The sequence below is a fragment of the Anastrepha ludens genome, chromosome 4 (assembly GCF_028408465.1).
Source record: "Anastrepha ludens isolate Willacy chromosome 4, idAnaLude1.1, whole genome shotgun sequence".
Lineage (NCBI taxonomy): Eukaryota > Metazoa > Arthropoda > Insecta > Diptera > Tephritidae > Anastrepha > Anastrepha ludens.
The window spans coordinates 128,673,090-128,697,245 of NC_071500.1; the positions used below are offsets into that span (position 1 = coordinate 128,673,090).

A 24,156-nucleotide genomic window follows, 5' to 3' on the forward strand; every position below is an offset into this window, starting at 1 on the left:
TACCTTGCGATACACGACATTTTTTGTTTTATTATCAGGTGCAAGAACAAACAACGCAGATGGTTTTCCGACCCGTGAACATGCCACATATAATTGACCATGTGCGAAACATTGATTTTCTAGATTCAGACCACAAACTTTCAAGGATTGGCTTTGTGATTTGATAATGGTCATGGCGAATGCAAGACGATCGGAAATTGAAGTATTTTAAACTCAAACGAAAGATCGGTTGGGATCATCGGGATCCTCGGAATGAGAAATTCTTCACCTTCGAATTTTCCTTTGAGTAAATTGTGCGGTGGTAAGCCAGGCACATCCAAGGAGTTTAAAAATTCAATTGGATAGTTGGTGGCTTCATCTTCATTTGTTACACAGTCAATGGATTTGAATGAATGCATTGTTCCAATGATATCATTTTGAATTATGTAGTCATCTACATCTGTATTCTGAGCCGCTAAAATTGCTCGCTCACTCAACCATTCATTATTTTTGTAGTTATTAATGATGTTTGGGAATACTTTATTGATAAGGTCGTCTTTCGATGAGACAAAGTTACAGAAATTCTGAGGAAAAGAAACCAATCCGCTCGATTCGTCGACAGGTACTCGACCATTACCGATAGTCAGTAATTGCTTAGAGAAATCTTCAGTAGATGTATCATTAAGTAATGCAACTCTCATGCTTGTTGTCAGCTGAAGTTTCTTCACATAGCGCCATCGATTCGATGATTTGAGGCAAGCGTTTATTTCGTCAGCAGCCGTTGATCTTGGAATTACTGGCAGTGTTTGGCGGAAGTCGCCAGACAGTAAAATCATTGCGCCTCCACAACATCTCGAGTCATTGCGTGTATCTTTCAATGTTCGGTTAAGTGCTTCTAATGCACGTTTATGCGCCATTGTGCATTCGTCCCAGATGATGATTTTCCATGCTGATAAAACTTGGGCCATTGCTAAGTTTAAATTTTTGAAGATTTAACGGCAATTTCAATGCTGAATGAGCCGTACGGCATCCTTCGAACAATGTGGCTGCTATTCCAGAAGAAGCAACTGCAAGCGCAATGTTGGATTTCGCACGAACAGTGGCTAAAATTACTGACATGAGGAATGTCTTACCAGTTCCACCAGGGGCATCAAGGAAATATAAACCACTATTTCCATCAGTAATTGCCTTCATTAAGGGGTTATACGCAGTTATGACTTTCAAAAAAATCGATTTTTTTATTGCATTTTTGTAATGTACATATATTCAAAAGTATACGCACGAAATTTGAAGTAGATCTAAGCAATACTTTCGGAGTTATACCTAAATATGTAGAGATGCCTCGGCACGTTTTAAGGTAGGTATTGAAACTTTAAACGTGTTTTTTTCAAAACGGCATTTTTCAAGTCGGTGTACACGATATCTCGAAAACGGCTTGTTTGATCGGTCAACCGTTTTAACTCAATCTTTAAAGATACATTTTCTAGTAATTAATCGTTCCTTTTGTAAATCTGATACTTATTTTCCATTTTATAATCAATTTACGGCCAAATTTTAACGTAAAAATCGAAATCATTTCTTTTAAAAGCTGCCATTTTGTGAAAATTCACTATTTTGATTAGCCGAACGATTAATTACTAGATAATCTAATATATTAACAAAATTTGTTTGGTTTTTTGATTTCAGATAATCCAATCCTGAGTTACGATGTACACCGTAAATCGTCTTTTTTTAAAGGAGGTTCCAGAAATCGCCTGCAGCGCGCTCTATAATCAACATTTTCATAAATAAAAAATTTTGTTACGTTCTTGAAGGATGCTTTTATAACCGCCAAAAATTTTCAAATTAAAATATTCTGAAGTTTCTTCAGGATAAATCCTTGACAACCCGTCTTTTATTTGCTTCATAACTGCGTATAACCCCTTAATGTATCATAAACTTCTTTTTGTTGGCGATTCAACAGTGGTACATCGTTTGAATTACTAAATCTACTTGTTGATCTCTGTTATTCGCTCGACGATTTCGCATTGCCAACCGAGCTGTGCTCTTGTGATTGAGAAGCACGAAGTCGAGCCATACTAACGCGGCGCTCTTCAAGGGCAATTCCTTGTGCTTCTTCAGTCATTTCATTCCCAATGTTTCGTATCCTTCTTGCATTACGGTTTTGTCGGGAAGGATTCGATCGTCTTGGTCGCGGCATTGATAATGATGATTCAAAGAGAATACAAATTACTGTGATTAAATATTTCTGACAAAATTTAATAGGTCTATTTATAAGTTCGTGCGGTTTTACAACAGATGGCGTAACTTGATTATTATTCCATCGATCCACATTTCCAAACATTCATTGGAGAGCTACTGTCGTAAGGCACAAACGTCAGTATAAGTTTTTTATTTGAAGCGTAAACAACAATATTTTTACCACACTTGAAAATGTCGAATTTCGTGCCAAATAATGTGTTTTTGCGGGGAATTCTTCTTCATTATTTTAATATGAAGAAAAAAGCAGCCGAAAGTCATCGTATCTTGGTGGAAGTTTATGGTGAGCATGCTCTATCTGAGCGAACGTGCCAGAAGTGGTTTGCACGCTTTAAAAGTGGTGATTTTGGCTAGGAAGACGAAGAACGCGAGGGTGCGCCGCCAAAGTTCATGGATACCGAATTGGAGGAATTGCTCGATCAAGATCCGGCTCAAACGCAAGAAGAGGTTGCAAAAACTTTGGGAGTTGATCAATCAACCATTTCCAAACGTTTAAAAGCCATGGGAATGATCCGAAAGGTAGGCCATTGGGTGCCGTATGAATTGAAGCCAAGAGACGTTGAACGCCGTTTTATGGCATGCGAACAACTGCTTCAACGGCACAAAAGAAAGGGTTTTTTGCATCGAATTGTGACTGGCGATGAAAAGTGGGTCCATTACGACAATCCAAAACGTCGGGCAACGTATGGATACCCTGGCCATGCTTCAACATCGACGTCGGCGCAGAATATTCATGGCCTGAAGGTTATGCTGTGTATCTGGTGGGACCAGCTGGGTGTTGTGTATTATGAGCTACTGAAACCGAATGAAACGATTACGGGGGATGTCTACCGACGACAATTGATGCGTTTGAGCCGAGCACTGCGAGAAAAACGGCCGCAATACGCCGATAGACACGACAAAGTTATTTTGCAACATGACAATGCTCGGCCACATGTTGCACAAGTGGTCAAAACATACTTAGAAACGCTCAAATGGGATGTCCTACCCCACCCGCCGTATAGTCCAGACCTTGCGCCATCCGATTACTATCTCTTCCGATCGATGCAACATGGCCTGGCTGACCAGCACTTCCGTAATTACGATGAAGTCAAAAAATGGATCGATTCGTGGATTGCGGCAAAACCGACCGAATTTTTCACAAAGGGAATCCGTGAATTGCCAGAAAGATGGGAAAAAGTAGTAGTAAGCGATGGACAATATTTTGAATATTAAATTTGTAACCATTTTACGTCAATAAAGTTTCAAATTTCGAAAAAAATCCGCACGAACTTATTCATAGTCCTATTATATTACCAAATTTTCTACTTAACCATAGACAAAATTACGTTTAGCTGTCACTTGCGTTTTGCTATACCACATTTTATAGTGATGTCACGGAAACGCGTTCGTATGGGATAAAAAGTATCCTATGTCCGTCTCCTGGCCCTAAACTACCTCTCCACCGATTTTTAGCCAAATCGGTTCAGCCGTTTCCGAGTTATAAATAGTGTAACTAACATGACTTTCTTTTATATATATAGAATATAAGATATAAAAAGACAACAGTTAAACAAGCGAGAAGACTCAAGCAGCATAAGCTGAAGTGAATTGCACAAAGTAAAAAAAGCAAATTACTTCTGTAAGTTAAGAAAGTTGTAGCATCGATAAGAATGTCCTTCCTTAATGCAGCGTTGTATATTGGATTGATCAGGCTGATGCTGGTAAAGAAACGAGTGTACAGTGCAAATAGCAATAAAAAAAAGTTTTTCACTAAGGTCACCCACTGCATCAATAACTCCAGCAATTAAAAATAATATTGTACAATAGCATAACATATGATGTAGCTACATGCTAACCTACATAATATATGGCAACCTAGTGTAAGCATTTCACCACTCTCCACCACAAAGCTGGTCACTTATGCCATAGCCTGGCATTGTTTTTTATAAATTCCTACGTAGTCGTAACCGCACTGTTAACCCGTACGGTGCTTAGATTAGATTTGTGGGGGCTGGACAAGTCCAAGCACTCAGTCAGTAGACCATTAAACTACACCCGGATAGATATCAGTAGAAAGAATAGAAATAGGAAAGATAAAAGGTGGATGGTAAAAACGGATAAATTAGTTTGAGGTCACTCTTCCACAAATCTCTTGGATTCATTGATGAATTTTAAGAGATCCAGAAGAGTATGAACTTTGTCCATCTCAGTGTATCGCAACCCAATATCCTAAGTATAATTCTGGAAAATGCAGGACAGCTACAGAGAAAATGCTCTGCAGTGTCGTCATCTTTAAGACAGGATAGTCATAACGGGCTGTCCACGACCCCCATGGTAGCCATATGCTGACCACAGACATTGTGCCCTGTAATTACACCCACCAGTCCTCTGATGTGCTTCCTGCTGAGTTTTAGGAGAAAGGTCGCTGTTTCCCTGTTTTGTTCTTTCACAAAGCCCTTAGCTACTCTGCACGAGTTCAACACAGACCAATGTCCTCTATGGGTAGACCTCATGAAGCCGTCAATCCATAGTTGAATCGATGCGAAATTGACAGCTAGAAAGGGTTCAGGGCCTAATGGCATACTTGCAAAGCCTTCATTTGCCAATTTATCAGCCAACTCGTTCCCTGGAATACCACAATGTCCAGGCTCCCAAATAAGACTAACTTTGTTGTGTTTTGCAACACTGTTCAGTTTTGTCTTACATTCACCGACCAACTTCGAAGAGCAGCGTAATTTAGCAAGGGCTTTCAGTGCAGCTTGACGGTCACTATAAATTCCAATACTGTTGCCCCGCCACTTTTTCTCAATTAGCCAGTACGCCACATTCAAGATGACATAGACATAGAAAACATCATACTTCCTACCGAGGCTAACGACAGGCACCCGATTGTCCACCGGCATCGAGAACAGTGTGCAGGGCTCCGACAACTGGTGGTATATCTGACAGTGACCAGTGCTTACTTCATTTCCCTAGACTCCGTTTAACTTGAGCCTGTACGCCGCCTTCATTGCTTCCTTTCGAATTTGAAGATCTAGAGGTTGCAAGTTCAGAATGACATTAAGGGCATCACCAGATGTTGTGCTCATGGCACCTGTGAAACCCTAGCACACACTTCTCTGTAGCCTGTTTAGGGGTTTTACTCTGGAATTAACCATTGTGGCTTTCCACCATACTACAGAGGCGTATGTAATAATGGGTCTGATCAGGGTGATGTACAGCCAGTGTACTATCACCAGTCTTAGACCCCATGTCTTGCCAAAGGTTCTCTTACACTGCCAGAAGACTTTTAGTGTTCGAGAGACCTTCTGCTCGACGTGCTTCTTCCAGGTAAGTTTACTATCTAGGATTACTCCTAAATATTTGGCCTCAGAAGAAAGTTGCAGTGTTACCCCTTTCAATGTGGGTAGTAACAGGCCTTCCATATTGCGTTTCCTAGTGAAAAGCACTAAGGTACTTATTGTAGGATTCACCGAAAGATGATGCGATTCGCACCAATACTCAATCTTATTTAGAGCTACCTGCATTTTATTGTATATAACTTCAAGTGATCGTCGTGAGATTAATACGCACACATCGTAGGCTTGGATGTGTCCAATTTCCTGTAGATCATTAAGAAGAGAGGCCACCACAAAGAACCAAAGTAGGGGAGAGAGTACACCGCCTTGTGGGCAACCGTTCTTAACCTCAACCCTGACTCCTTCATTGCTTTCTCTATCCATGGCAAGCAGTCTTTTGGATATCATAGAGTGGATCCATCTGACAATGATTTCTTCCACTGCATAACTTCTGATAGAAGAGCACATAGAGTCAAAGGTAGCATTGTCGAAAGCTCCTACAATGCCCACAAAGACACTAAGAGAGTACTCTCTTGATTCCAGCCCTTTATGCTAACGCACTGCTTTTGTTACTCTGTGTTATTCGCACACTAACGTTTCGCGCAACCTAACAAAGCAACATGTTTGATCGCTCGAAGTTTTCTATTTGTACCTGGCCGCGTTCTTTTTTTTTATCGCATACGCTTCACACACATATACACATTCCCATACAACTAAATCAATATTCACACAATGCCCCGGGGCCAACAAACTTGGAGACTATAGGTTCGCCTTATTATCTTCAGTCCAGAAAACGAAACGGAACAAACCTGAATATTCAACGCTAGATTTCTTCCCGGAACTTCCGATAACAAAAAAGGATGACTCGAAGTACTTAATAATCAAATCTCTGCACGCTAGCAAAACACTTGCATCTGCCTCCTGCTTTGTTGTATACAAGCTATTAGCAAAGAGGTAAACAACATTACGTCACTACGCGATAGCAGTGTTCTACTCCTCGTAAGAAACCAAAAAATCGCAAAATTCTTGGCAACAAAACATCTTTCCGGCGCAAGAAAGGTTAAAGTTACTCTTCAATAATATTGGGTAGTCGAAAAAGTCTTGTCGTATTTTGTCAATAAATATCGTTGGAGTCATCTATCTCCAGTGCTCATCCAGTCATCTAATCACATTGTGTCATATCATATGGTGCTAGAAAGGTGACATTTTAAGCTTCATTTAACCAAAAAAAAAATTAACTTCGGAAAAGTTGAAAAAAAGTTATAGCTGTTCAAAAGTGAGTGAAAATAATGAAGAAATTCCCTATATTTTGAAATTTTTGTATAAAAAAGGGAAGAATGCCACGGAAGCCACCAGTGAAATTTTTTACGGAGACGATGCTGTATCAGTTCGTGTAGCACAACAATGGTTCGCTTCCTTCCGTTCTGGAAATTTCGATGTGAAAGATGCACCTCGCTCCGGTCGACCAATCGTTGAAAAAGTCGATGAAATTATGGAAAAGATTGACCAGGACCCTCACATAAGCTGCCATGACATCGCCAAGGCACTAAACATTCATCATCAAACGGATTTGAACCATTTAAAAAAGGCTGGTTACAAAAAGAAGCTCGATGTTTGGGTACCACATGAATTGTTTGTGAAAAATTTAATGGACCGAATTAACATCTGCGATTCTTTGCTGAAACGAAATGAAATCGAACCATTTCTGAAGCGAGTGATAACAGGAGACGAAAAGTGGATCAAATACGATAATAATGTGCGAAAAAGATCATGGTGCAAGGGTGGTGAAGCTCAACAAATGGTCGCAAAGCCAGGATTGACGCCTCGAAAGATTATGCTGTGTGTTTGGTGGGATTGGAAAGGAATCATCCACTAGGAGCTGCTCCAGCCTGCTCGAACGATTGATTCTACACTTTACTGTCAACAACTGATGAGATTGAAGCGTCGTCTTCCATCAGGACAACGCTAGACATCTTTGATGTCTCTCCACCATATAGCCCTGACCTTCCACCATCGGACTACCATTTGTTTCGGTCAATGCAGAACTCCCTTAATGGAGTCAAGTTGGCTTCAAGAGATGCCTGTGAAAATTACTTGTCGCAGTTTTTGCCGAGAAACCACAAAAGTTTTATACTGATGGAATAATGTCTCTAGAAGAAAAATGGCAAAAGGTGGTCGACCAAAATGGAACATATTTGGTTTTATAAAGTTCTTTTAAAGCATAAAAAAAAAAAGAGTTCAAGTTTGATTAGAAATACGAAAAGACTTTTTCGACTACCCAATATATATTTTTATACAAAACTCCATCAAGGGCGCGATTTACGCCCCTTTCATCTTCCATCATCCGGATGACGAAATAATTGATGGCCTCAATGACTAAGGTGTATCCGCAGTTCACAAATTTACACGATTAGAAAAGGCTCCCGTGTAAGTATTGGTGCGGTGCTATTAACATTCGACAAGTATACACTAACCAACCGAATAGAAGTCGACTGGCGAACGCTTGACTTCCGTCCCTACTACCCCAATCCCATGCGTTGCAAAAATTGTAATCTGTTAGGACATACAGCCAAACGCTGCAACAATACTCCAGCTTTTGTGTTTTGCAACCTCCCTCCCAACCACCCCTCGCCTGTAGAATGCTCTAGAGTATGATGTGCCAACTGCGCAGGTGAACACTCTTCATCATCAAATACAATAATTGCCCCAAGTTTTTTGAATCAAAAGAAATACTAAAAATTAAAACTATACATAAATGTACCATAAAAGAAGCTATCACCACTTACAAAAAACAACTTCCCAGCACATCTGACTCCTCCTTTCTCGCCCGAGTGGCAAATACAGCTATCAACAACGACAACACCTCAAATATAAAAACACTCAATGGTACATCTGCTACCCCTCTTTCGCCGGAGCGGCTTATACAATCCAGCAACGGAAATATATCAAATGTAAACAAAATTAATTGCATAGAAAAAATCTTAAACACAAAAAATTCAAACCCTAACACAAATTCTACAAAATCATACGCTAATAATAACCTCTAAATCTCCAAGAATAATTCATTATCTCATGAAGAAGCTCTTGAAAACTCAAAGCAGACAGTTTTTCCATCTCTCCCCTTGCTCATAACCCTAACTAGACCTCCCATCCCCATACCTCACCATCACCATCAATAATGGAACAATAAATACTCTTATAATACACTTATCTCACATATTTACAACTTTTTTCTTTTAAATAATCAATATGTTATCCATACTTCAAAAGAATTTTAATGGTTACTTAAATAATTTTATCAAGCTCGAACTATTAATTAAAACAGTTAACCCCTCAGTGATACTATTAAACGAAACACATCTAATAAAATAAATAATAAATGTTTGGCCGAGCTCCTCCTCCTATTTGTGGTGTACGTCTTGATGTTGTTCCACAAATGCAGGGACCTACAGTTTCAAGCCGACTCCGAACGGCAGATATTTTTATGAGGAGCTTTTTCATGGCAGAAATACACTCGGAGGTTTGCCATTGCCTGCCGAGGGGCGACCGCTATTAGAAAAATGTTTTTATTAATTTTGCTTTCACCGAGATTCGAACCAACGACCTCTCTGTGAATTCCGAATGGTAGTCACACACCAGCCCATTCGGCTACGGCGGCCGCGAAACACATCTCCCCAGCAATATTTCAGCTCATACCCCCAACGCTTATATCGGTCACTTCTACAACCTACCTTGCAATACCTACTGCAAACATGGAGTCGCCGTCCTAAAAGAAATATACCTCATAACACCATTCCGCTACTTTCTTCAAATATCTCCTTCCTTTCCATAGAAATTCCTTCCCCCAATAAAATCATAGTCACTTGCGCTTATATTCCTCCCAATCAAACTTTCACTTCAACAGACATCTGTAATATCTTCCCCCTGATCACAGCTCTTATTTTATTGTCCGGTGACTTTAAAGCTAAACCTAGAGGCCGATTAATTGAAGATGCTATACTCAGTTCCAACTGTGTTATTCTTAATGACGGTTCCACCACCCAATTCTCCACCCATGCCACTTTTACACATAATAGCCTCTCATTTTGCTCTGCATCACTCTTCCCCAAAACCGATTGGCACCGCATCGATGACTTACACGGTAGCGATCTCTTCCAAATTAAAATCTCTTCTCCCAACCCTCACCCCTTCTTAAACCCAGAATGTTCTGCAAAACAGCCTTAGCGGACTGGACTAAATTTCAAAACTACTGCCTTCTCTACTCCGAATCTTTCCCATTTTTATCCAATATCAACCAGAAAATCTCCAGAATACAAAAAATCATTTGTACCGCAGGTAAATAATCTATCACCCAATCCTCCGTCAAACTACTCAAACCATTCCCTTTCTGGTGGAATAGCGAACTCTCGGCACTAAGGATAAATAAACAACGAACATGGCAACAATTTAAACGAAACCGCTCACCGATAAATCTTGTCGCCTATAAAAAAGCAAACGCTCTTTTCAGACGCAAAGCCAAAACCGATCGTTACCAGAAATTCACGAGCAGCATCCACTCCTCTTCCGAACCAAAAAAAACTTGGGCTAATATAAAGGGGCTATCCGGTTTGCCCTCTTTTTCCCCCATTTCTTCCCTAAACACCCCTAGAGGCAATCCTCAAGACATAGCCCTAAAATTCGACAATAGTTTCAGTAACTCCTCCTCTGATACCAATTTCACCTCAGAATTTTCTGCTAACGAACTATCCTTACAATCCTATACTCACTCTCCCACTCATCAGTTATATCCTTCAGCCAAACGGCTTGACTTCTGAACTTTCCTTACTCGAATTAAAAGTGGCTCTATCCTCAGTCAAAGGTTAAACTTCTATATCTTATATATAAAATAAAGTCAACTTTTTGTGTGTGTTCGCTAACCGGCCGTGTCTTTGCACCAAATTAAACCAAACTTACACACATTGTTAAGTAGGTATTGAAGATGGTTTACGTATAGTTTGGATGCCTATTGGTGGATAGGGCTCGAGATATAGGTCAAAACGTGGACCCGGGTAACCTTCGGATGTGTATGTACAATATGGGTATCAGATGGAAGCTGTTGGTGAATGCTTTAGTTCAGAGTATTTTTCATGCCGCTCCGTGACTAGGGTTTCGAGATAGAGACCAACGCGTGGACCCTAGAATGTGTTTGTACAATATGGATATCAAATTGAAGCTGTTGGTGAATGCTTTAGTACAGAGTATTTTTCATGCCGCTCCGTGACTAGGGTCTCGAGATAGAGACCAAAACGTGGAGCCTAGAATGTGTTTGTACAATATGGATATCAAATGGAAGCTGTTGGTGAATGCTTTAGTACAGAGTATTTTTCATGCCGCTCCGTGACTAGGGTCTCGAGATAGAGACCAAAACGTGGAGCCTAGAATGTGTTTGTACAATATGGATATCAGATGGAAGCTGTTGGTGAATGCTTTAGTTCAGAGTATTTTTCATGCCGCTCCGTGACTAGGGTCTCGAGATAGAGATCAAAACGGGGAGCCTAGAATGTGTTTGTACAATATGGATATCAGATGGAAGCTGTTAGTGAATGCTTTAGTACAGAGTATTTTTCATGCCGCTCCGTGACTAGGGTCTCGAGATAGAGACCAAAACGGGGAGCCTAGAATGTGTTTGTACAATATGGATATCAAATTGAAGCTGTTGGTGAATGCTTTAGTACAGAGTATTTTTCATGCCGCTCCGTGACTGGGGTCTCAGATATAGGTCAAAACGTGGAGCCGGGTAACCTTTGGTTGTGTATGTACAATATGGGCATCAAATGAAAGCTGTCGATAAGTGCTTTAATACGGGGTAATTTTCATACCTATTGATAACTAGGGTCTCGAAATATATGCCAAAACGTGGACCCGCCGTGTCTTTGCGCCGAATTAAACCAAACTTACACACATCGTTAACACTTGATGATCATGAAAAAAGAAGATTTTTTTTAAATTTCAAATCAACGCAAATGAATAACTAAGAAACAATCGTCAAAAAGAAAAAAGAAATTTATTATAGTAGAAAGAATAGAAATAGGAAAGATAAAAGGTGGATGGTAAAAACGGATAAATTAGTTTGAGGTCACTCTTCCACAAATCTCTTGGATTCATTGATGAATTTTAAGAGATCCAGAAGAGTATGAACTTTGTCCATCTCAGTGTATCGCAACCCAATATCCTAAGTATAATTCTGGAAAATGCAGGACAGCTACAGAGAAAATGCTCTGCAGTGTCGTCATCTTTAAGACAGGATAGTCATAACGGGCTGTCCACGACCCCCATGGTAGCCATATGCTGACCTCAGACATTGTGCCCTGTAATTACACCCACCAGTCCTCTGATGTGCTTCCTGCTGAGTTTTAGGAGAAAGGTCGCTGTTTCCCTGTTTTGTTCTTTCACAAAGCCCTTAGCTACTCTGCACGAGTTCAACACAGACCAATGTCCTCTATGGGTAGACCTCATGAAGCCGTCAATCCATAGTTGAATCGATGCGAAATTGACAGCTAGAAAGGGTTCAGGGCCTAATGGCATACTTGCAAAGCCTTCATTTGCCAATTTATCAGCCAACTCGTTCCCTGGAATACCACAATGTCCAGGCTCCCAAATAAGACTAACTTTGTTGTGTTTTGCAACACTGTTCAGTTTTGTCTTACATTCACCGACCAACTTCGAAGAGCAGCGTAATTTAGCAAGGGCTTTCAGTGCAGCTTGACGGTCACTATAAATTCCAATACTGTTGCCCCGCCACTTTTTCTCAATTAGCCAGTACGCCACATTCAAGATGACATAGACATAGAAAACATCATACTTCCTACCGAGGCTAACGACAGGCACCCGATTGTCCACCGGCATCGAGAACAGTGTGCAGGGCTCCGACAACTGGTGGTATATCTGACAGTGACCAGTGCTTACTTCATTTCCCTAGACTCCGTTTAACTTGAGCCTGTACGCCGCCTTCATTGCTTCCTTTCGAATTTGAAGATCTAGAGGTTGCAAGTTCAGAATGACATTAAGGGCATCACCAGATGTTGTGCTCATGGCACCTGTGAAACCCTAGCACACACTTCTCTGTAGCCTGTTTAGGGGTTTTACTCTGGAATTAACCATTGTGGCTTTCCACCATACTACAGAGGCGTATGTAATAATGGGTCTGATCAGGGTGATGTACAGCCAGTGTACTATCACCAGTCTTAGACCCCATGTCTTGCCAAAGGTTCTCTTACACTGCCAGAAGACTTTTAGTGTTCGAGAGACCTTCTGCTCGACGTGCTTCTTCCAGGTAAGTTTACTATCTAGGATTACTCCTAAATATTTGGCCTCAGAAGAAAGTTGCAGTGTTACCCCTTTCAATGTGGGTAGTAACAGGCCTTCCATATTGCGTTTCCTAGTGAAAAGCACTAAGGTACTTATTGTAGGATTCACCGAAAGATGATGCGATTCGCACCAATACTCAATCTTATTTAGAGCTACCTGCATTTTATTGTATATAACTTCAAGTGATCGTCGTGAGATTAATACGCACACATCGTAGGCTTGGATGTGTCCAATTTCCTGTAGATCATTAAGAAGAGAGGCCACCACAAAGAACCAAAGTAGGGGAGAGAGTACACCGCCTTGTGGGCAACCGTTCTTAACCTCAACCCTGACTCCTTCATTGCTTTCTCTATCCATGGCAAGCAGTCTTTTGGATATCATAGAGTGGATCCATCTGACAATGATTTCTTCCACTGCATAACTTCTGATAGAAGAGCACATAGAGTCAAAGGTAGCATTGTCGAAAGCTCCTACAATGCCCACAAAGACACTAAGAGAGTACTCTCTTGATTCCAGCCCTTTATGCTAACGCACTGCTTTTGTTACTCTGTGTTATTCGCACACTAACGTTTCGCGCAACCTAACAAAGCAACATGTTTGATCGCTCGAAGTTTTCTATTTGTACCTGGCCGCGTTCTTTTTTTTTATCGCATACGCTTCACACACATATACACATTCCCATACAACTAAATCAATATTCACACAATGCCCCGGGGCCAACAAACTTGGAGACTATAGGTTCGCCTTATTATCTTCAGTCCAGAAAACGAAACGGAACAAACCTGAATATTCAACGCTAGATTTCTTCCCGGAACTTCCGATAACAAAAAAGGATGACTCGAAGTACTTAATAATCAAATCTCTGCACGCTAGCAAAACACTTGCATCTGCCTCCTGCTTTGTTGTATACAAGCTATTAGCAAAGAGGTAAACAACATTACGTCACTACGCGATAGCAGTGTTCTACTCCTCGTAAGAAACCAAAAAATCGCAAAATTCTTGGCAACAAAACATCTTTCCGGCGCAAGAAAGGTTAAAGTTACTCTTCAATAATATTGGGTAGTCGAAAAAGTCTTGTCGTATTTTGTCAATAAATATCGTTGGAGTCATCTATCTCCAGTGCTCATCCAGTCATCTAATCACATTGTGTCATATCATATGGTGCTAGAAAGGTGACATTTTAAGCTTCATTTAACCAAAAAAAAAATTAACTTCGGAAAAGTTGAAAAAAAGTTATAACTGTTCAAAAGTGAGTGAAAATAATGAAGAAATTCCCTATATTTTGAAATTTTTGTATAAAAAAGGGAAGAATGCCACGGAAGCCACCAGTGAAATTTTTTACGGAGACGATGCTGTATCAGTTCGTGTAGCACAACAATGGTTCGCTTCCTTCCGTTCTGGAAATTTCGATGTGAAAGATGCACCTCGCTCCGGTCGACCAATCGTTGAAAAAGTCGATGAAATTATGGAAAAGATTGACCAGGACCCTCACATAAGCTGCCATGACATCGCCAAGGCACTAAACATTCATCATCAAACGGATTTGAACCATTTAAAAAAGGCTGGTTACAAAAAGAAGCTCGATGTTTGGGTACCACATGAATTGTTTGTGAAAAATTTAATGGACCGAATTAACATCTGCGATTCTTTGCTGAAACGAAATGAAATCGAACCATTTCTGAAGCGAGTGATAACAGGAGACGAAAAGTGGATCAAATACGATAATAATGTGCGAAAAAGATCATGGTGCAAGGGTGGTGAAGCTCAACAAATGGTCGCAAAGCCAGGATTGACGCCTCGAAAGATTATGCTGTGTGTTTGGTGGGATTGGAAAGGAATCATCCACTAGGAGCTGCTCCAGCCTGCTCGAACGATTGATTCTACACTTTACTGTCAACAACTGATGAGATTGAAGCGTCGTCTTCCATCAGGACAACGCTAGACATCTTTGATGTCTCTCCACCATATAGCCCTGACCTTCCACCATCGGACTACCATTTGTTTCGGTCAATGCAGAACTCCCTTAATGGAGTCAAGTTGGCTTCAAGAGATGCCTGTGAAAATTACTTGTCGCAGTTTTTGCCGAGAAACCACAAAAGTTTTATACTGATGGAATAATGTCTCTAGAAGAAAAATGGCAAAAGGTGGTCGACCAAAATGGAACATATTTGGTTTTATAAAGTTCTTTTAAAGAATAAAAAAAAAAAGAGTTCAAGTTTGATTAGAAATATGAAAAGACTTTTTCGACTACCCAATATATATTTTTATACAAAACTCCATCAAGGGCGCGATTTACGCCCCTTTCATCTTCCATCATCCGGATGACGAAATAATTGATGGCCTCAATGACTAAGGTGTATCCGCAGTTCACAAATTTACACGATTAGAAAAGGCTCCCGTGTAAGTATTGGTGCGGTGCTATTAACATTCGACAAGTATACACTAACCAACCGAATAGAAGTCGACTGGCGAACGCTTGACTTCCGTCCCTACTACCCCAATCCCATGCGTTGCAAAAATTGTAATCTGTTAGGACATACAGCCAAACGCTGCAACAATACTCCAGCTTTTGTGTTTTGCAACCTCCCTCCCAACCACCCCTCGCCTGTAGAATGCTCTAGAGTATGATGTGCCAACTGCGCAGGTGAACACTCTTCATCATCAAATACAATAATTGCCCCAAGTTTTTTGAATCAAAAGAAATACTAAAAATTAAAACTATACATAAATGTACCATAAAAGAAGCTATCACCACTTACAAAAAACAACTTCCCAGCACATCTGACTCCTCCTTTCTCGCCCGAGTGGCAAATACAGCTATCAACAACGACAACACCTCAAATATAAAAACACTCAATGGTACATCTGCTACCCCTCTTTCGCCGGAGCGGCTTATACAATCCAGCAACGGAAATATATCAAATGTAAACAAAATTAATTGCATAGAAAAAATCTTAAACACAAAAAATTCAAACCCTAACACAAATTCTACAAAATCATACGCTAATAATAACCTCTAAATCTCCAAGAATAATTCATTATCTCATGAAGAAGCTCTTGAAAACTCAAAGCAGACAGTTTTTCCATCTCTCCCCTTGCTCATAACCCTAACTAGACCTCCCATCCCCATACCTCACCATCACCATCAATAATGGAACAATAAATACTCTTATAATACACTTATCTCACATATTTACAACTTTTTTCTTTTAAATAATCAATATGTTATCCATACTTCAAAAGAATTTTAATGGTTACTTAAATAATTTTATCAAGCTCGAACTATTAATTAAAACAGTTAACCCCTCAGTGATGCTATTAAACGAAACACATCTAATAAAATAAATAATAAATGTTTGGCCGAGCTCCTCCTCCTATTTGTGGTGTACGTCTTGATGTTGTTCCACAAATGCAGGGACCTACAGTTTCAAGCCGACTCCGAACGGCAGATATTTTTATGAGGAGCTTTTTCATGGCAGAAATACACTCGGAGGTTTGCCATTGCCTGCCGAGGGGCGACCGCTATTAGAAAAATGTTTTTATTAATTTTGCTTTCACCGAGATTCGAACCAACGACCTCTCTGTGAATTCCGAATGGTAGTCACACACCAACCCATTCGGCTACGGCGGCCGCGAAACACATCTCCCCAGCAATATTTCAGCTCATACCCCCAACGCTTATATCGGTCACTTCTACAACCTACCTTGCAATACCTACTGCAAACATGGAGTCGCCGTCCTAAAAGAAATATACCTCATAACACCATTCCGCTACTTTCTTCAAATATCTCCTTCCTTTCCATAGAAATTCCTTCCCCCAATAAAATCATAGTCACTTGCGCTTATATTCCTCCCAATCAAACTTTCACTTCAACAGACATCTGTAATATCTTCCCCCTGATCACAGCTCTTATTTTATTGTCCGGTGACTTTAAAGCTAAACCTAGAGGCCGATTAATTGAAGATGCTATACTCAGTTCCAACTGTGTTATTCTTAATGACGGTTCCACCACCCAATTCTCCACCCATGCCACTTTTACACATAATAGCCTCTCATTTTGCTCTGCATCACTCTTCCCCAAAACCGATTGGCACCGCATCGATGACTTACACGGTAGCGATCTCTTCCAAATTAAAATCTCTTCTCCCAACCCTCACCCCTTCTTAAACCCAGAATGTTCTGCAAAACAGCCTTAGCGGACTGGACTAAATTTCAAAACTACTGCCTTCTCTACTCCGAATCTTTCCCATTTTTATCCAATATCAACCAGAAAATCTCCAGAATACAAAAAATCATTTGTACCGCAGGTAAATAATCTATCACCCAATCCTCCGTCAAACTACTCAAACCATTCCCTTTCTGGTGGAATAGCGAACTCTCGGCACTAAGGATAAATAAACAACGAACATGGCAACAATTTAAACGAAACCGCTCACCGATAAATCTTGTCGCCTATAAAAAAGCAAACGCTCTTTTCAGACGCAAAGCCAAAACCGATCGTTACCAGAAATTCACGAGCAGCATCCACTCCTCTTCCGAACCAAAAAAAACTTGGGCTAATATAAAGGGGCTATCCGGTTTGCCCTCTTTTTCCCCCATTTCTTCCCTAAACACCCCTAGAGGCAATCCTCAAGACATAGCCCTAAAATTCGACAATAGTTTCAGTAACTCCTCCTCTGATACCAATTTCACCTCAGAATTTTCTGCTAACGAACTATCCTTACAATCCTATACTCACTCTCCCACTCATCAGTTATATCCTTCAGCCAAACGGCTTGACTTCTGAACTTTCCTTACTCGAATTAAAAGTGGCTCTATCCTCAGTCAAAGGTTAAACTTCTATATCTTATATATAAAATAAAGTCAACTTTTTGTGTGTGTTCGCTAACCGGCCGTGTCTTTGCACCAAATTAAACCAAACTTACACACATTGTTAAGTAGGTATTGAAGATGGTTTACGTATAGTTTGGATGCCTATTGGTGGATAGGGCTTGAGATATAGGTCAAAACGTGGACCCGGGTAACCTTCGGATGTGTATGTACAATATGGGTATCAGATGGAAGCTGTTGGTGAATGCTTTAGTTCAGAGTATTTTTCATGCCGCTCCGTGACTAGGGTTTCGAGATAGAGACCAACGCGTGGACCCTAGAATGTGTTTGTACAATATGGATATCAAATTGAAGCTGTTGGTGAATGCTTTAGTACAGAGTATTTTTCATGCCGCTCCGTGACTAGGGTCTCGAGATAGAGACCAAAACGTGGAGCCTAGAATGTGTTTGTACAATATGGATATCAAATGGAAGCTGTTGGTGAATGCTTTAGTACAGAGTATTTTTCATGCCGCTCCGTGACTAGGGTCTCGAGATAGAGACCAAAACGTGGAGCCTAGAATGTGTTTGTACAATATGGATATCAGATGGAAGCTGTTGGTGAATGCTTTAGTTCAGAGTATTTTTCATGCCGCTCCGTGACTAGGGTCTCGAGATAGAGATCAAAACGGGGAGCCTAGAATGTGTTTGTACAATATGGATATCAGATGGAAGCTGTTAGTGAATGCTTTAGTACAGAGTATTTTTCATGCCGCTCCGTGACTAGGGTCTCGAGATAGAGACCAAAACGGGGAGCCTAGAATGTGTTTGTACAATATGGATATCAAATTGAAGCTGTTGGTGAATGCTTTAGTACAGAGTATTTTTCATGCCGCTCCGTGACTGGGGTCTCAGATATAGGTCAAAACGTGGAGCCGGGTAACCTTTGGTTGTGTATGTACAATATGGGCATCAAATGAAAGCTGTCGATAAGTGCTTTAATACGGGGTAATTTTCATACCTATTGATAACTAGGGTCTCGAAATATATGCCAAAACGTGGACCCGCCGTGTCTTTGCGCCGAATTAAACCAAACTTACACACATCGTTAACACTTGATCATGAAAAAAGAAGATTTTTTTTAAATTTCAAATCAACGCAAATGAATAACTAAGAAACAATCGTCAAAAAGAAAAAAGAAATTTATTATTTTTTCAATGGACAATCGCTCACGTGCTTATATTTTTCTTATACATTTAGGAATTTTCACGTGGTGAATTGGAATTAATTAATGTAAGTTTTCATCAAATTTAGTGGATTTATTTTTTCGGTTCATATGCGATAAACTACGTTGCACCATGAGTGAATCAAATGATAAAAAAAAAATAAAAAAACAAAAAATATAATCCACAAAGTTTCAGAATACCATAATTACAATAATGTTTATTATAGTACAAATGCCAAGACAATCGCGTATTCATATTAGTCGCTCGACAAATAATAATAGGCGCATGAGAAATGCTCGGAATAACGCGACATCAGAAGAACGTCAAGAAGAAAATGAAGCAAATCGGCAACGAAAGGCACGGTCCAGATCAAATCGATCAAGGGACATCAATTTGAACAAAGCTGCTATGTAACGGAACTAGACTTGTAGTCAAACGATTGATGAATAATGTTATCGAAGAAACTATTTTAATTGGCAAATTCAAGAATGAAGACGTTCTAATACCGAGAATTCCAATGATTCCACCTGAATTGCCATTTGAATTCAAGCGTTTGCAACTGCCCATTCGTTTAGAATTTGCAATAACTATCAATAAATCACAAGGGCAAACTTTAGAAATATGCGGGATGAATTTAGAAGAACCAGTATTCACCCATGGTCAACTATACGTTGGCTGTTCACGTGTTGGGAAGCCAACAGCATTATATATTTACTCTAAAACAAATAGAAAAGCAAAAAATATTGTTTATGCCAAAGCGCTTGAATAAAGAATAAAGAAATAAATAATATGAAAACCATATCTTTTCTGTTCTAAACCATATCTATTATATTTTAGTGTGCCCAGCGAAGCGGGCGGGGTTTGCTAGTATATATATATATACAATATGTACACGTCAATTATATATATATGTATATAATATATGTATATATATATATATATATATATAATTGGCGCGTACACTCTTTTTGGGTGTTTGGCCGAGCTCCTCCTCCTATTTGTGGTGTACGTCTTGATGTTGTTCCACAAATGGAGGGACCTACAGTTTCAAGCCGACTCCGAAGGGCAGATATGTATTTTTATGAGGAGCTTTTTCATGGCAGAAATACACTCGGAGATTTGCCATTGCCTGCCGAGGGGCGACCGCTATTAGAAATGTGTTTTTCTTAATTGCGGTTCTTCACCGAGATTCGAACCTACGTTCCCTCTGTGAATTCCGAATGGTAGTCACGCACCAACTCATTCGGCTACGGCGGCCACAGGTAAAACTTCTGGTATAGACAAAATATCCTCTTCCGCCTTATCGCCCATTATAAAAATATTTTCCGTACTAACATCTCCCCCAACTTTGGAAAACAAGGACTATAATCCCATTACTTTAGCCTGGAAAGCCTGCTCGCGAAATCACCAGCTACCGCTCCATCTCTCTAATTCGTTGCTTGGGAAAATTTATGGAAAAAATCGTTGCTACTAGGCTTTCTTGATATCTTCATTCCAACAATCTAATCCATCCAAATCAGCTAACCTTCAAAAAGGGCCAAAGCACTTACGATGCACTCTTATATCTAGATCAATTCATATCTGACGCCTCATCCAACAAAAATTATGTTTCGTTACTTTCACTCGACTTTGAAAAGGCCTTCGATCAAATGGAAGGTTGGGCCTCGCATCTACAACTTTGTTAAATACTTTTTTTCCAAACGCAAAATCAAAGTTCTTATTTCTAATATTTCCTCCTCCACTCTACCTCTTGATAACGGTACTCCTCAGGGCTCACCCCTATCGGTCATTCTCTTCACTATTCGGCATCAAACATATGCCTATTACGTTCTCCTATTTTCAAAATTTTCTGACCTTAACTTGACAGTTTATCCTCATGATCCTCTTCCTCCGGCGCTTCCATTTCCTATACTAAATCCAAGTTACTACATATTTGTAAAACCGTAAAGGGTTTGATTGAAAAGTAATGAGCCTTATTTTTTTAAGCAGTTTTATTAAACCTTTTAGCTTATATAACTAATATTCTTCAAAATAGGACCCTTGAGCGTCAATACAACGCTGGTAGCGGTCCTTCCACTGCAGGAAACATTTTTTAAACTCATCCGCCGAAGTTGAGTTCAATTCGGCTGTTACAGTTTTTTGGATCGCCTCGATGGAGTCGAAACGCCTCCCCTTCAGCTTTATTTTCAGGCGCGGGAACAAGAAGAAGTCCGGAGGGGACAGGTCTGGGCTGTAGGGAGGGTGGGGAAGCACCGGAACCCCCATATTGGCCAATGCAGAGGTGTAGAGGAAGGCGGTGTGCGCCGGCGCATGGTCGTGATGAGGGTCCAATTGTTGACGAGGTCGGGCCGAATCCGGGCGACGCGGTTTTTCTAATAACGCAGCACTGCCTCACAGGGTCATATTTTTTTTATCCATTTTATTTTATTATTTATTACAATCTGTTATATATTAACTATATGTAATTTTTGTACAATTAGGATATATTATGTTTGAGAGAGCGCACTGAGATTGCTTTTATCCGTCGATACGAGCACTACTCGGTGTAGGTGGTGTTCGCTCTTTCTGGCTCTACTTTCTCTTAGGAGAAACTTAATTTTTTTTATTATTATTATTTTATTTTTTATTTATACTTTTAGTTTGATTATTTTTGTTGATTTAAACTGTATTGCGATTGGCAATATTTTGGTTAAAGCGTCTATATCGATGGTTGTTGTATTTTTATTATTTCTTTAAGCACAGATATATGATGTTATATTGGAGCGTAAGAAAAACACGTCCGCACTGGCAAACACTAGGCTCATATTGTGACCACTTTTTTGACCAAAAACTCGGTAAAAATCTTCAAATAACCACCGTATTCACCGGATTTAGCCCCCTGTGGCTACCTCCTTTTCCCAAAACTTAAATTGCCACTCCGCACACGTCGCTTTGAGTCGATAGAGGCCATTAAGGAGAATTCGCTGAATGAGCGGAAGAAGATCTCTTCAAACGCGTTTAATTGCTTCGCATTGCTTCGAATGGAGCCTATTTTGAAGGCGACAAAATAAGTTTTGATGATGACACATTTATTTTGCGTTTTATTGAGCAATTCCCGGTACTTTTTTGACAGAATGTACTTACAGTCAATGTATGTACGGTTACTTTACGCAAGCTTAAGGAACAAGGTGATAAAGGTATGATTTGTAAAAATAGTTGTACCGATAACTGTACATATATTTACTTATATATATGTATATATAGAATACTCGAATTTGTATCTTAAAAATAATTAGGACCCAATAAAATGGGTTTCAGCATAGGTAGACAAGTAACTATCCACTATATACATAAGAGTTCTTACTATACAATAAATAAAAAAACGCTCGAATTTAAATCTTTACAATGAAATAAGCTCACTAGGAATCCTCATAATATATTATTTGTACTTCTACAATCAAACTTTATTTTACTATAAGCTGTTATTGTGTTTTTCTACCTTCCATAAAAATAAAATTATGCATAATGAAATTTTAAAGGAATACCTGCGTATATGAGACATAACAGCGCTTCACTTTATGATTATTGTCACACATCATGGTGTCGGCATTCGTGGGTTCTTTGCAGTAGAGACATCTTTCATTCCAGCGAGTACACGATTCCCGATAAGTTTTAAAAGCATTGTATGATTTCGTAAAAAAAGATAAATACATTTCTCCTGTACGCTCTAAAATATGTTTGTTAGTCAAAAATCTTTTGAATTTACGAATTAATATAATATATTTCTTCATAAATAGATTTATGGACTCTTGTTGAAATGAACTGAGAATTTCTGGTTCCAATGAAAATAAGTATTTGAGTCGACATATTATGTGCGTAATTTGTATAGCAATTGAAAGGAATCCGTGTGCGATTACCGTAGCCTCCTTATTTTTTTTCTGCATAACCCTAAAAATAAAGATTAAAGAATAACAAAAATTATAAATGCATAGGATACAACTGTTTATAAAGAAAAATAGTAAAGTTAATAAGAATAAATTTTTTATGAATTTCACTCAAACGACTTTAGGTAAAACTTACAATTAAAACTATTAATCATCAAGAGTGTAATGTATACTATATAATGATGTGCTCCAGCGACACAGAAAACAGCCCCAGTTTTTGCTAGTTGTTTATTTTTATTTTGTTTCACTAAAACATTAAATAAATTTAAATTGTATTGCTACCATCTATGTCGATAAGAAATCGGAGTATGGCAGAGAATATACATATGTAAATGATAAAACAGTGGCGGTCATATAAGTTCAAAGATATCATGAGGGGAAGACACGGCGACACGGTGATTAACTGAATCGAAAGACTTTGAGTGTCAAGTGTAGTTATACGTAAATGTATGTCAAGAATAAATATGATATAAATTCAAATTTTCGACTTCATTAGCAAAAAAAATAGCACTCTTTACTTATCTTTGACTTCTTTTTTGTACTGATTCATATTTAATCACAGCATTTGAAGGGAATTAAAAAAACTTCAACTAAAGCAACAAAAAACAACAACTAAAGCAACAAAAACAAATAACACTATCTTTCGACTCTAGAAATAAACTGTTTTTACATTTTGCTTTTTCAATTCCTTTAGAATGTATCGAACGTCTTCTTCGGGTCCAGCGCTACTAGGACAGTCCTCTCGCAGGAGCGGTTTTGGTTAAGCCAGCGGTTAATTTGGGTGTTTATGGCAATGACTGCTGTGTTGGAACAGTACACTCTTCGGAATCCTTGCAGATGTGTCGCTGGGATCAGGTGTTTCGTGTAGAGTGGGAGTAGAAGGGCTTCAAGTGTCTTCACTACTGGGGAAAGGAGAGTTATCGGGCGATAAGATTTCCCTTGGTTGGCGGGTTTCCCAGGTTTCAGTAGTGAGACCACTCTCCCTGCTTTCCACTTGTCAGGAATCATGAGTGGTCAAGGACAGATTGAAGACCCTTGTGAGAAATCCTACTCCCAATGGTCACAGGTGCTTCAACATCGGCGTGTTCAGTCCGTCAGGGCCAATGGCTTTTGATGATTTTGCTTTATTGATGGCCCCTTGAACCTCATCGCTGGAGAAAGTAAGTGGCGCACTGTCGTTCGTCAGTTTGTGCAGCCGTCTGGTGGCACTACGCTTGGTTCTGTCGACCGGAGGATGCAGTGTGAAAAGTCGGCTAAAATAGCTCGCGCATCTCTTCGGGCCCGACGAAGTA

General features: G+C 39.6%; 1 protein-coding gene across 6 annotated transcripts in view; it reads right to left on the minus strand.

Moving 5' to 3' along the window:
• Nucleotides 1–24,156, minus strand: part of LOC128861158 (uncharacterized) — a 114,861-nt gene that overhangs the window by 71,520 nt on the left and 19,185 nt on the right. For all 6 annotated transcript variants that reach the window (XR_008454342.1, XM_054099082.1, XM_054099081.1 and 3 more), the window contains exon 4: nucleotides 22,466–22,868. Coding sequence is in view for 5 of the 6 variants with exons in the window: in XM_054099082.1 (XP_053955057.1) it covers nucleotides 22,466–22,868 (403 nt within the window). In the remaining variant the exon portion in view is untranslated. The remainder of the gene's footprint in view (nucleotides 1–22,465; nucleotides 22,869–24,156) is intronic.